Source organism: Chironomus tepperi, unplaced genomic scaffold, assembly GCF_022539635.2.
Source record: "Chironomus tepperi strain 1889 unplaced genomic scaffold, CSIRO-AGI_Ctep_v1 contig_298, whole genome shotgun sequence".
In the NCBI taxonomy this organism is placed as follows: Eukaryota; Metazoa; Arthropoda; class Insecta; order Diptera; family Chironomidae; genus Chironomus; species Chironomus tepperi.
Genome location: NW_027226420.1, coordinates 45,442 through 57,838, shown reverse-complemented (window position 1 = coordinate 57,838; position 12,397 = coordinate 45,442). Strand labels below are relative to the sequence as shown.

The window sequence follows — 12,397 nt, the reverse complement described above, 5'->3', positions numbered from 1 at the left end:
GAAGATGAATTGAAAGAAAATGAATGAAAGATACTTAAAGTATGTTACTACCTTCGAGACAGTTTTATAGTCTTTTGATATTAAAGGTATACATTGTTCCACAATCATCTCATGGGATCTCGTCATCTCTCGTAAGATTGCTTTGACGACGTGTTTAAATTAACGACGATGAGAAAAAAAAGGAGGTAAATTTTTTTTTATTTTTCAAAAGAATCGTGTTCACTATGAACAGATGAGCTTTTAAAGCAGTGAATTTTGAAGGATATTGGGATGTATGGTGTGTCAGTTTGTCAAATAGTGAAATGTGCTTCGATACTCAAAAATATGTGGCATGGTTGATCTCACATGCCACATACCACAATTTACATGACTTGTGTTACAAGTCAAATGTCATAAGTCACAAGTCACTTGTCATGTGTCACAAGCCAAACGTCGTGTGTCACAAGTCAAAAGTCTCATGTGTCATAATTCAAATTTCATGTGTTACACATTTCATTTATCAAAAGTCACAATTAGTGTGTCACAAGTCACACGTCATGTTTTACAAGTCACATTTAGTGTGTCACAAGTCACACATAATGTTTTACAAGTCACTGTCATATTTCACAATTCACAAGCCACAAGCCACATATCATACGACAAGTATCACAAGTCACATGTCATGTGTCACAAATTACTGTCATATGTCACAATACTCTGTCATACATATGTCACTAATCATATGCCATATGTCACCAGTTTCATGTCATGTATCACAAGTCACTGTCATGTCACAAGTTAATGTCATGTATCACAAGTCACATGATATTTGTTACAAGCCACATGTCGTATGTAACAAGTCACATGTCTCATTGATAGAACCAAATTCATTTGTGTCACTCGAGATTTATACGAACCTATATCTTAAGAAATTCAATAAAAGCACTTCCATTTATAAATGAAATAAATTTTACAACAATGAATAATATTTTTACAATGGATGTTGTCGCAAAGATCGCTATGAATAGATAATGAATGAATGAGCAAGCAGCCACAAAAAAAAACGCTGGCATAAATTATAAATAATAGAAAAATTATCATCAATTTCTTACGAAATCCACATTTAATACCAAACTCAGAATCTGATCTTTTTCTTCTTACTTTCCATTTCTTGTTGAATGTCAAATTTATTATTCTAGCTGGTATTTATAAATGAATGGAAACGAGAACTTATTTCAAATTCATGTCTTTTCTTAATGAAAATTTTTTTTTTATTTATTTATTGAAGCAACGACGAATTTAAGCCACAAAACATAAGTCGACAGGGAAAGGAAATTTTATAAAACAATAAAAAAAATGTCGCAAAGTTTCGAAACATCTCGCACACAAAGTCCTTGAACTGTTTGATTTAAGTTCAACAAAGATGAAAAATGATCTTGACCTTATTTGAACTGTATTCATTCCTCGTCCCATGGCTTATGTCATCTTTGTTTGTGGAAACAACGAAATTCAATTTACATTGTGACAGATTGCTGAAAGAGCAATTGTTCCTCAACATGGCATTAGGTTTCTTTTATGTATTAATAGCAATAATGTGTAGAACAGAAATAGAAGCAATGATATTTCAATGGCAGGTGTGTTCAATGTGTATTAAGTTTGCAAACTCGTGCCATTTCCTTATTTTGAGAGAATAAGAATAAGAATTAGAACAATGAGAGGAATTGGAACATTTTAAATACAAAACGTTTCGCTGAAAATGATTTAGCTTCCCACGTGCTTTTAATAACAATTAAGGAAAAATTAATTAATATGAAAGTATTTCGAGTAAGATGCTTACTTGGAGTATTAAAGTGGTAAAAATAGAAAGTAGTTTATACTTGGAGTTGTTGGAAATTATATATTGTGGTTATTTTTGTCATAAAGGAGTTTTAAGTCATTTCTTCAAGGTCTACATGTTATACTCAGTAAACTCTTATCAGAAGCGTATTTAGGGACGTTGTTGGGATAAAAAGTAAGACTAGAACCTTCAATTTTTAATGAGCTTTTAAAGCTCTGTTATTTACTCCAATAAGAATGCGCTTTCATATCACATGCATATGCCACATCTAATTGACAATGTCACATGCATATGCCACACCAAAGTGTTTATGTCACATACACATGCCACATCAACGTTTTTATGTTTCATGCACATGCCACACCGATGTGACCTTGCCAAATGCACATGTCATACGGAAATTACCATGTCAAATGCACATGTCACAATGAAATGACCATGTCATAGCACATATCATATGGAAATGCCCATGTCACATGCACATGTCATACGGAAATGACCATGGTAAATGTACATATCACACCAAAGTATTTATGTTACATGCACATACCACTCGGAAGTGACCATGGTGAACGTACATATCATACGGAAATGACCATGTCATATGCACATGTCATACGGAAATGGCCATGTCTCATGCATATGTCACACGCAAATATCCATGTCACATGGGAGCGGCTTATATTTGATGTTAATAAAAGAGCTTTAAAAGCTCATTGGCAGAGCTTTTTTTTACTAGTGTCTTTCGATCAGCTCCGCACCCTTTGTTAGCTTCACAATAAGAATGTCCCACCACTGCCATCATAAATTGGATTGTCTCCATCCTAACATTTCCTCATTCCTAACTATATTAGATGCCTTTCAATTATTCGTCATGGAAATCTTATTATTAAATGACATCCAGCCTTCCGAGAATCCTAATAAGCCTACACACAGCTGACAAAAATTTTTTTTTTCTGATTTAATTTATAGAAAAAATATCTTTTGAAGTGGCATGGGAACAAAATATTAATATCTCATTTTATTAAGGGGTCGTGCACATGTTGCGTAATGTTGCTGAACAGACAAGGAGTCTGGAAAAATTGGGTATGTCCAATTATATTGAGTATGGGTACGAGTATGCTGATTTGGGTGAGGATCGAATTCAGGGGGTAGGTAGGAGGGGTGCTAGTCCAAAAAGCAGCTTTCCTCACGTTACGCAACTAGTGAACAGTCCCCTAACCTATTTGATTATTTATTAATTTTATATGCTCGATGAAAATATTAAGTTACGCTTTAACCTTCGGGGAAATTTGAAAGATTTCATATTCATGAGAGCTATCGACATAGTTAATTATTTCTTCATTAAGACTTGCTGTTAATCATCTCGTGAAAGAGTTCAATAAACTTTTTTTTTTTGACTTTAAATGTGAATTTAATCAGCATGAATGTCGAAAACTACTCAAGCTTGAGTGTTGTTTTTATAGAAATATTATTGAGCTCTTTTACGTTCTCGTATTAATTATGAGATTATTAATAATGATGTGGATTATTGAACTGTATTGATTAGGGATTTCAATACCGGACCAAAATCTCAATCCCGGGATTTCGGTATTGGAAAATCGGGATCCCGGGATTGAAAACCCTAGTATTGATTTAATTTGATGTCTAGATTGATTCAAATTGTATTGATAATTGTTTTGGTGGAATGGAATGCAATCTGGGATGTCGAGTTATATCTTTAATGATACAAGTCGGTTAATAGATCCAAAATGCGTCATTGGGCCGGAATCTGACCTTCCAAGTCGACATCTGAACGAATCTGGATTTGAACCGAATTCAACGCCAAGTCAGAGTCATGGCGGCCTTAAGCTGGATTTTTGATTTATCAACCCATTTGTGATATTTTGGTTTGTAGATAAATCTACCATTGTGTCTTGGCCGACTGATTAGTCAAGAAAAGTAAGTAGTCCGCTTTTCTGTGAGGACACGAGTTTGATTCCTATCAAAGGCTGACATTGCATTAATCATCATCACATGCAGTGGACATGCAGGAAGTAGAGAAAACCCAAAAATCACTAAGATGTGCCCTAAGAATATTATCGGAATCTAAATTACAGTCTACAGAATGTCTTTCTAAATTCAGAAGCTTTTACGCTTTTACAGCCATTTATTTCAATTTGTATGATTTATGACAATACAAATAGTGGCTAGATCATTGTTGGCAACCTGTGTGTCACGGCACATTATTGTTTCGTGATAATTATCCATTGTACCACAAACAATTCTTAACCTGAAGTGTGTCGTTGAACAAAACATATTTCCCACTACTGCACTGGGCTAGGTCAAAACTAGGCATATTATGCATCATATTATGTATCACATTGATACATCAGTGTCATGCAACATGACAGAGTTTAAATTGAGTCATCTCCAATCATAAAAATCAAAAAATTGTATCCAACTGGATGTCAATGCATCAAAATCATTAATTATGTATGATAAAATCTACGGGCGTCATAAAAGAATGCTCCCAATCCAATTAAACTTCCTCAACAAAAAAAAATGTATATTAATAATAAAATATGCAAATTTTTAAAATGAATAACGAAGCTATAAGCCATAAAAGCATTTTTATATTGCTCTATCCAATAAAAATATGCAAAAAAAAGTGAAATGGTTATGTAGGTCAGTAATTATCTCATTTTACTGCAATATTTCTGCAGTTCAAATGCTGTTAAAACATTTTTTTCATTGTTTGAATTGCTTCCATTTCGGATATCGTCTGCACTTTTTAATTCCTTTTAAGTGATAATATTTAATTAAATAATTTCATCCATCCGACAAGGAAGCACTTGATAATCTTCACACATTGCTTTACAACCGTACATGCAGTATATGGAAATTAAAGGTATGTATAGGCTTCCTGCATGCTGGCTTTTAAATCCTCAAAGATAAAATATGAAAAATTCTCACTTTTTGGCCTCAAAAGTCCAGAAAATAAACACCAAAATGCAAATGTTGATGATAATTTTACTTTGATATCATAAGAAGTGTCATAATATCCATTCATAGTGACATCCTCTTCCTTTCATCCTCAACATCATCATCACCAAACACTTTAGTGTTATCTCATTTATATATAATATATGTGTCTATGTAGGGAATTTGAAAAATATGGAAAACTATATTATCACATTTGCAGGAATGAATTTTAATTAAAATTTACAATGTGAAAAATTGGAGTCTTGTGGAAATAGCTGGTTTTCCAGAAAATATGGTGGGAAATTGTATGGGAATTGACATATAAGTTATACTTTCTCGTAATCCCGGTCCCGATAAAATTTTGATTTTTTTGGAATCGGGAAATCCGGGAAAATCCCGATCCCGATCCCGATAGCGAGAAAGCACAATGCAAGTCCGATTTTGAAGATTTTAAGGGCCTGCAGTTTGAGTCCTATTTGGAAGGAAATATGATATTTTGTAACAATTTGCTCTGAATGAGAATCGAACCCTCCTTTTTCCGGTTGCATGCTCTTGCCGCTAAGCTATAGAGTTGTAATGTCGAATAGATATAATGTGTAATTGCTGAGACGATCGTCGCCTCCTGGTAAGAATCGAACCCATCCCTAACTGCAATATTTGACCTTTGATTTGTGAAGTTAATGACAATCACCGACATGCTTTCCTTATAAATTCTTTTCAAATTACTGCAAGGGATGTCCATCCAAAAGAGAATTTCCTGATCCAAACCGAATCCAGCACTAAATCAGAAGAACTCCCATTTTACAGCCATAACCTAAAACAATAAAATTTACTATTTATAACACAATAAAATTTATGTTCCTTCTAAATATTCAATAAGCTTTTCATTTCCACATATGAACAGCACATAGCCATAAATACACATTCATGGAAGTAAAATTGTCAATAATCATTATGGTAAATTGCACAAAACATAAAAAGGAAGTGAAATAAAACAATCCATTAACAATTATTTCTCGTTTTAAAATTAATGTCGAAAAGTCATCAAAAAAAATAGTTAAAATTTGTAATGAGGCACTAAACGTATGGATCATGGCTTCATGTATGTGAGGAAATAAAACAAGGAAATAAATGAAATTATGCAATTACCATTTTATAAAGTTTTTAGACTATAAACATTCATGAGACATTAATTTTAAAGCATCAACATCAATTCCTTAACCGAGAACTATCAACAGGATTAAAAGTGTGTAAGTGATGGCAAAAAAGGAACAAAAGTGAGAATGTGATGCAATATTTGCGGTTTGTAAGTTTTGCCTGTGGTTTAGGATCTATGTTTGGATATGACGTCATAGAAGAGTGGAATTAAGCCATATTAAGGTCTGTTCCTCGATCAAGCTCAATTACAATAGCAGTGCCATTCCATTAATGCATAAAAATAAATTGGCTTTAACAATCAACATAACACAACATTTTTATTGGACTCTCGCTGTCAAAATTCAAGCACCTATTTTTTCCGCCACATATTCATCCACAAAATTCCAATAAAAAATGTTTTAAATTAATTTAAATTTTACTTCATGTCAGAATAACACATGATGCGTAAACAAAGAGAAAAAAAAGAATCATGTTAATTGCTGCATGAAAAAATTGGCCAATTGAGAGTAGACAACATAAACATCAGAGGGGAAATTGTTTATTCGTGAAATGGAATGTCAATGTGGATTGAATTGATTAAAGAAATTTTTCATTAATTGAATTTTCAGTGGCTGCACAAAGAAGATGTAGGATTGATAATTTTAATATTAAGGTGCTTACTTACTGGAATTATGCTCCGACTTGAAGCCTAGGTTATTACAAAAGGCCTTTCATCTGACTCTGTTACTGGTATATTAAGGTGCTGGCTTTGAATTAACTTTGGAATTATGTATGTTGATGCCCAGAAGCTGTCGATCAAGATAGTGTTGCATTTGGAATCGGAAATTGACAAATGGTAGTCAGCGACAGAGCTGGCTGGTTAGGCGACATCTGATGTAGGTCATGGATCACAACTGATCTGTATGGGTAGTGAAATTAGTAAGTAAGATGCCAAGAATGAGGAACAGTGTGATTTTACTTTCTAAATCTCAGCAACTAAACATCGTAGCCCGAGCGACACAAATAAAGAAGGCTCTGCACTTGAGCTTTCAAGAATTCGGAGGCGACTTCCATTTGGTATCAGTAAAATCAGTTTAGTCTTAAAAGCTCCAAGATCATGCCTTCTTCATTTATGTCACTCGGGCTACGATATCTAATAACTGAGATCTTGGCCATCAGCCAACCATCCGAGCAAACTGATCTAATAATTGGCAATACACACCATAAACCCCATATGTCATAGCAGCCTCAAGCTGTGACACATGAAATTCAAACATTTTCAAATTCATTAACATCACTAAACAGGATCAACAGTCAATAAAACCTTAAAAGTCAGAAATAAGCTTAATTGTTCATCAAAAAATTGAAGCAACTGCATATCAACAATAAAATTAGATTACTCTACAGTATCAGTATCAGCAACAAGCAACAAGCTTATGGAAATAGTGAGAATAAGCATCTCCATCGTGCTTATGACAAAAAGTTTTTCCTTCCTCGATTATAACGCGTTAAACCTACTGGAAATGTTGAAATAGACAAATTATTGCTGTTGCATCTATGAATACACATCGACAAAAACTTTGTTGCTCTATTTGCTACAAACAACAACAACAATCATTGGATGTGAATTGAGTTATAAAGTATAGTACATCATTTGGCATAGTAAAATGCGTATGACGGGGAAAATTTACGATATGCAAACTCAAATTGGATTCGATATCAAGGCTCTTGTTTTGTGTACATAAAGTCTTTAAGCAGCATTGGAAGTTGAAGTCAAAATATTCAGAGAAGTTTCTGCATGACTGCATTTACATGCTTGTTAATTGTCTTAATTTTATTTACAGATCAGAGTGTGGCCGTCTCTAATTCGAGTTTTTCGACATTGGATTGTCGAAAAATTCGAACATTTCGAACTCGACTCATTTTAAAATAAAAATTTACGTTACAAAGAAAAGTTAAAGTAACGGTCGAAAATAATTTGAAATTTAACGACAAAAATTTTTTTTTGAAAAAAATTAACGGACGTTTTTGAAACAGCCACACTCTGTTACAGATAAGCATCATCATCATCGTCGTCGCGAATGTAATAAGAATTGAGTCTAAATTAATGTCATATAAAGTATTTAACTAGCTTATTAAATTGCTTCTCATAGTTGAATTTGCTAACAAAAAATTTAATTTTTGGATATATTCTTAATGCATTCAAAACATCTGCATTTATATCATCATTTCCCTTTTAATTCACGAACATTTACATTCATCGTACGCTGTGAATCATGGGATGCCTGCAGCGACGAAAGATGAAATTTTAACATTGGCAGAGAGAGAGCTGGGGGAAAATTGAAAATAAAAAATTTATTGTGCAAAATAAATTAATTATTTAATAGACTCATATAAAATGAGCAGGGGAGGGTAACTTATTGGGTATTAAACATATGGAAGTTACTGTGATCTACATTGATCTAGATCTGAGATTGATACTTACTCAAATTGTTGTACTAAGCTATGGGGAGACGTTTGTAGCGTAATAAGTGGACAGTCCTTCTTGTGGTCTTTGTTGAGCTTTACTTGCTTATTGGATTAATGATTTAGTAGTTCAGTACCTGATTATTGTGACATTGACACAGAAGTCAAAGGTTCAAAACTCAACATGAGAATCATAAGTTAAAATTGAATATTAAAGCCTTTCTAGTTGACTAAATGAATGAGTATAATCAAGGATATAGCCAGAAATTTGGACATTAAACTCCCCCTCTCCACTGTTTTCGCATTGGACACACCCACATTGGACATAACCTTGAATCATCTATTAGCTCCTTGTTCTTACTCTAAATGCAGTGGTTTGACAAGATAGTACATATCAAACTACTATTAGTTAAGTCCCTTAAACTAACTTTAGATACCTAACTTACTTACTGGAATTACACTCCGACTTGGAGCTTAGGCTATTACTGAAGGATTTCCATCTGACTCTATTGCTTTTGATCAACCCCTTACCCAGCTTCAGATCATATCTGACTTGAACCCCCTTATTTCCAGATTTCTAGGTTAGAAACCTCAAACTCCCATTTGATGCACCATGCAAAAACTCCAATAAATTCTCCCAAAACTAAATTTAAATCCAACAAATCCAACCCTTGTCACAAAAACGAACCAAAAGCAGTGGAAAAATGATGATAAATAAAGCAAAATGTGTGCTTTTCGGTTCCTCCATGCTTTTTTTTTCATTTTGATAAAAAAAAGTACGAAGCGAATGAGAAAAGTTTTATGTTCATATAGACATTAAACCACAATTGTTGGTAACGTGCTCTACGTTTTAAACGATGTCTTTAATACTCATTATACTAGAAATGGTGGGTTGACAATTTTGAGAGATAGTGGAAGGGAATGTGTTTTGGGATTGAGGATGAAGTCTTGGATGGTGGAAGTTGGGTGCTGAATTCAAGTCCACAATTGAATAAAAATGGTGGTTTGGAGGAAGGACAGTTGGCAATCGTCTATATTCGGTCATTTTTTGTCGTCTACTATTGACTAGGTGAAAGAGCCAATGACATAGTCAGCGGGAAAGCCTTTTTTGGCTGACATAGGAACTTAGTTTCAGGAAGTAAGCAAGTAATCAGCATTCAACGGTGAACAGTCTCCGCCGGTTGCAGATGTCAACTACTGCCGGTGATAGATATCACCAGCCAACGATTGCGTCCTGTTGTCGTTCATTACCAATGTCAGATGATATTTGTCAGGCTTTTGTGGATTACAGTCAGCAAATTGCCAACTCTGGTATGCCTAAATAAGTGCCTCTCGAAAGGGTCCCCTTTTTGGGATAGCAAGCCTTTATTTAGTGACGTTAAGCCACAATTCTCATCTCCTAGCTACAGACGAGTGCTCGACAATCCCACAATGCTAATTATATGTATATCCGTTCACAACAATAGCGTCAAACCACGAAGAAAAGTGGTTTAGATATTTTAAAGAACGAACAACTCGATGAGCTATAATGACGAAGCAATTTAAATAAATTGAAAGTCATTTTGAAAATTTGAATCATTCAGTATGTAGCTTGTTGTAACTCTAAATCCCATTCTTATATCCACAACAATATTCACCTAAAAATGTCTTTAAAAGACTCTCAAAATTCCACTTAATACTATAAAAATCCAACTTACAGACCTTTTCATATCACATATTCCCAAACTATATCCTCAAATGGATATCCACAGAATCAAAAATGAATCATCGTTAAGTGACAAATCCAAGGCAATTTTCAGCATCACCTCATAAATTATTTTATTTTTATCTACAAAAGTTTTTATTTAAATATAAGACAAGTGCCATTACGTGGCAATTGACTCCATAAAAATGTAAATCCTTAAATATTTTTGCTACTAAAGCCTTACACGAGCATTCATCCCTAACAGCAATAAACTTAATTTTCTCATCCACATTCATCTTCATCCCAACAGACTGCAATAAATGCTGTTGCACTGCTTAAAAATTGCTATGTTTTGTCTACGACTTTTTTTTTTAAGACATTAACTTGATGATGGTATAAAAAATGAAAGCATCATCAAATGCACACGAGTACCGCATCTGAAGTACACAAAGAGTTTTATGTGAAATGATGAGATTTTTTGTAGCATGTTTTATTGAGGATGGGGGATGTGAGCAGTTTGACTGATGTGATTTGCTATAGTAAGATGGTTATGGATTATTATCTTGAGTAGCACGCTGTGGCAAATCTTATGAAATTCCTTCAAAAGTTAGTCGAAAATAGCCCTTAAGATACAGTTAGAGCATCTCTGTGGTATTTTGCGTTTTGCAGTCTGAACAGTCTCATAGTGATCATGGGGTGTATGTAGTGAAGGGTAGGAGATTAGGGTCAAAGCCACAACGTTCTCCATTTTCTGGCTATGTTGCTGATTGCAATTCCATTGTTGCTATGTTGTTCCAGTTAATGTTAATTTAGAGCCTGCATGGATCTTGGATGCTTCACAGTTCAGAAGGATGGACTAGAGAAAGTCACATTTTCAGCGAACCTGCCGGTTCGGTCACTTGTCAGTTTTACGCTTGTCAACACGACGCTTAGTATACTGCCCATTTGACCATCATATAGACAACATTCCAAAGTGGGTTGATCCAGTGTTTCTTAAGTCTGCGCCAATCCACCTCAAACCTCCATACATACAACATTCCAAACTACCCAGATCCAGTTTTTTTCCTTCAAAATGCGTCAACTTACCCCACAAACTTCCAAATCTCGTACTTTATTCATCCTTGACTCAATTTCCTTTGTATACTTTTGATGTTCCATGGAAGATATTCTTATTTTGCCATTAGCAGGACGAGAAATAATAACAAAATAAAACTCGTTGCACTGAGAGTTCAATAAACCAATAAAGCGTGAATAACTTTTGGGGATCGTTTGTAAATGATGTCTGATTTGTATTCGATTGTTGCTTTGTTATAGTTGTTGTGTTGCTTTGTGACACTTGATGTGTTGTTGTGTGACACTTGCTGCGTTGCTGTATGACACTTGTTGTGTTGCTGTGTGACACGTGTTGTATTGCTATATGACACATGCTGTGTTACTGTGGGACACTTGCTGCGTTGCTGTGTGACACTTGCTGCGTTGCTGTGTGACACTTGCTGCGTTGCTGTGTGACACTTGCTTTGTTGCTGTGTGATACTTGCTGTGTTGCTGTGTGATCCTTGCTGTGCTGTTGTGTGACACTTGCTGCGTTGCTGTGTGAACCTTTGCTGCGTTGCTGTGTGACATTTGCTGCTTCGCTGTGACATGATCATTATGTATTTCAGACTTTGAAAACTCAACTCGATTTCGACCTCTGGCTAATTTTCCATGAACATTACGAGACAGACATGAGTACTCGAATCTTAAAATCCAATTTGTCAATGGACGTCACTTATAAACGACCCCATTTTAAGTTCACAAGAATTTAATTTGTCAAGACGACAAAGTCAAAATTAATAGAAACTAGTAAAATCCACTATAAGCTATTACCACGAAAGTAACTTTTTATCCATGAACCCCGTCGATGCATCACGAAAGCATCAAAGTGTCACCGTCAATAAGAAGAAGGATAGCTACACAAAAATGTTCCCGTAGAAATGAAATTGATTGAATAAGATGAGCAAAAAAGTCATCAAAAAAATTATTATTCAGTCACTTTTATCATCGGTGCCATTGCCATTTTGATTCCTTGTTAAAGCGATTGGTGTTTCAAAATGTTTTGTTGCTATTACTGCTGTTGCACTTTTGATTACGTTGCATTATAAAAATGTCATCAACAGATTTTTTTATGATTAAAATTGTACAAGAGGATGAGAGAAAAGAATATGAAGTGGATGGAAGTTTTGTCGAGATAGTGACATTTTGTGGACGAGGAAAGGAAAGGAGCTTGACATAAAATATCACATTCAGCATTCATTCGTGGTTGATTGTTGACTTATTCAATTATTCTTATT

The 12,397-nt window shown here is 34.5% G+C and overlaps 1 protein-coding gene across 1 annotated transcript in view; it reads left to right on the top strand.

The window, feature by feature from the left end:
* The first annotated feature begins 578 nt into the window (after window positions 1–578).
* The window catches only part of LOC139092136 (serine/threonine-protein kinase Wnk-like), a 53,574-nt gene continuing 41,755 nt past the window's right edge, over window positions 579–12,397 (top strand). Inside the window, exon 1 of the mRNA XM_070642440.1 lies at window positions 579–827. Coding sequence (XP_070498541.1) covers window positions 579–827 — 249 coding nt within the window. The remainder of the gene's footprint in view (window positions 828–12,397) is intronic.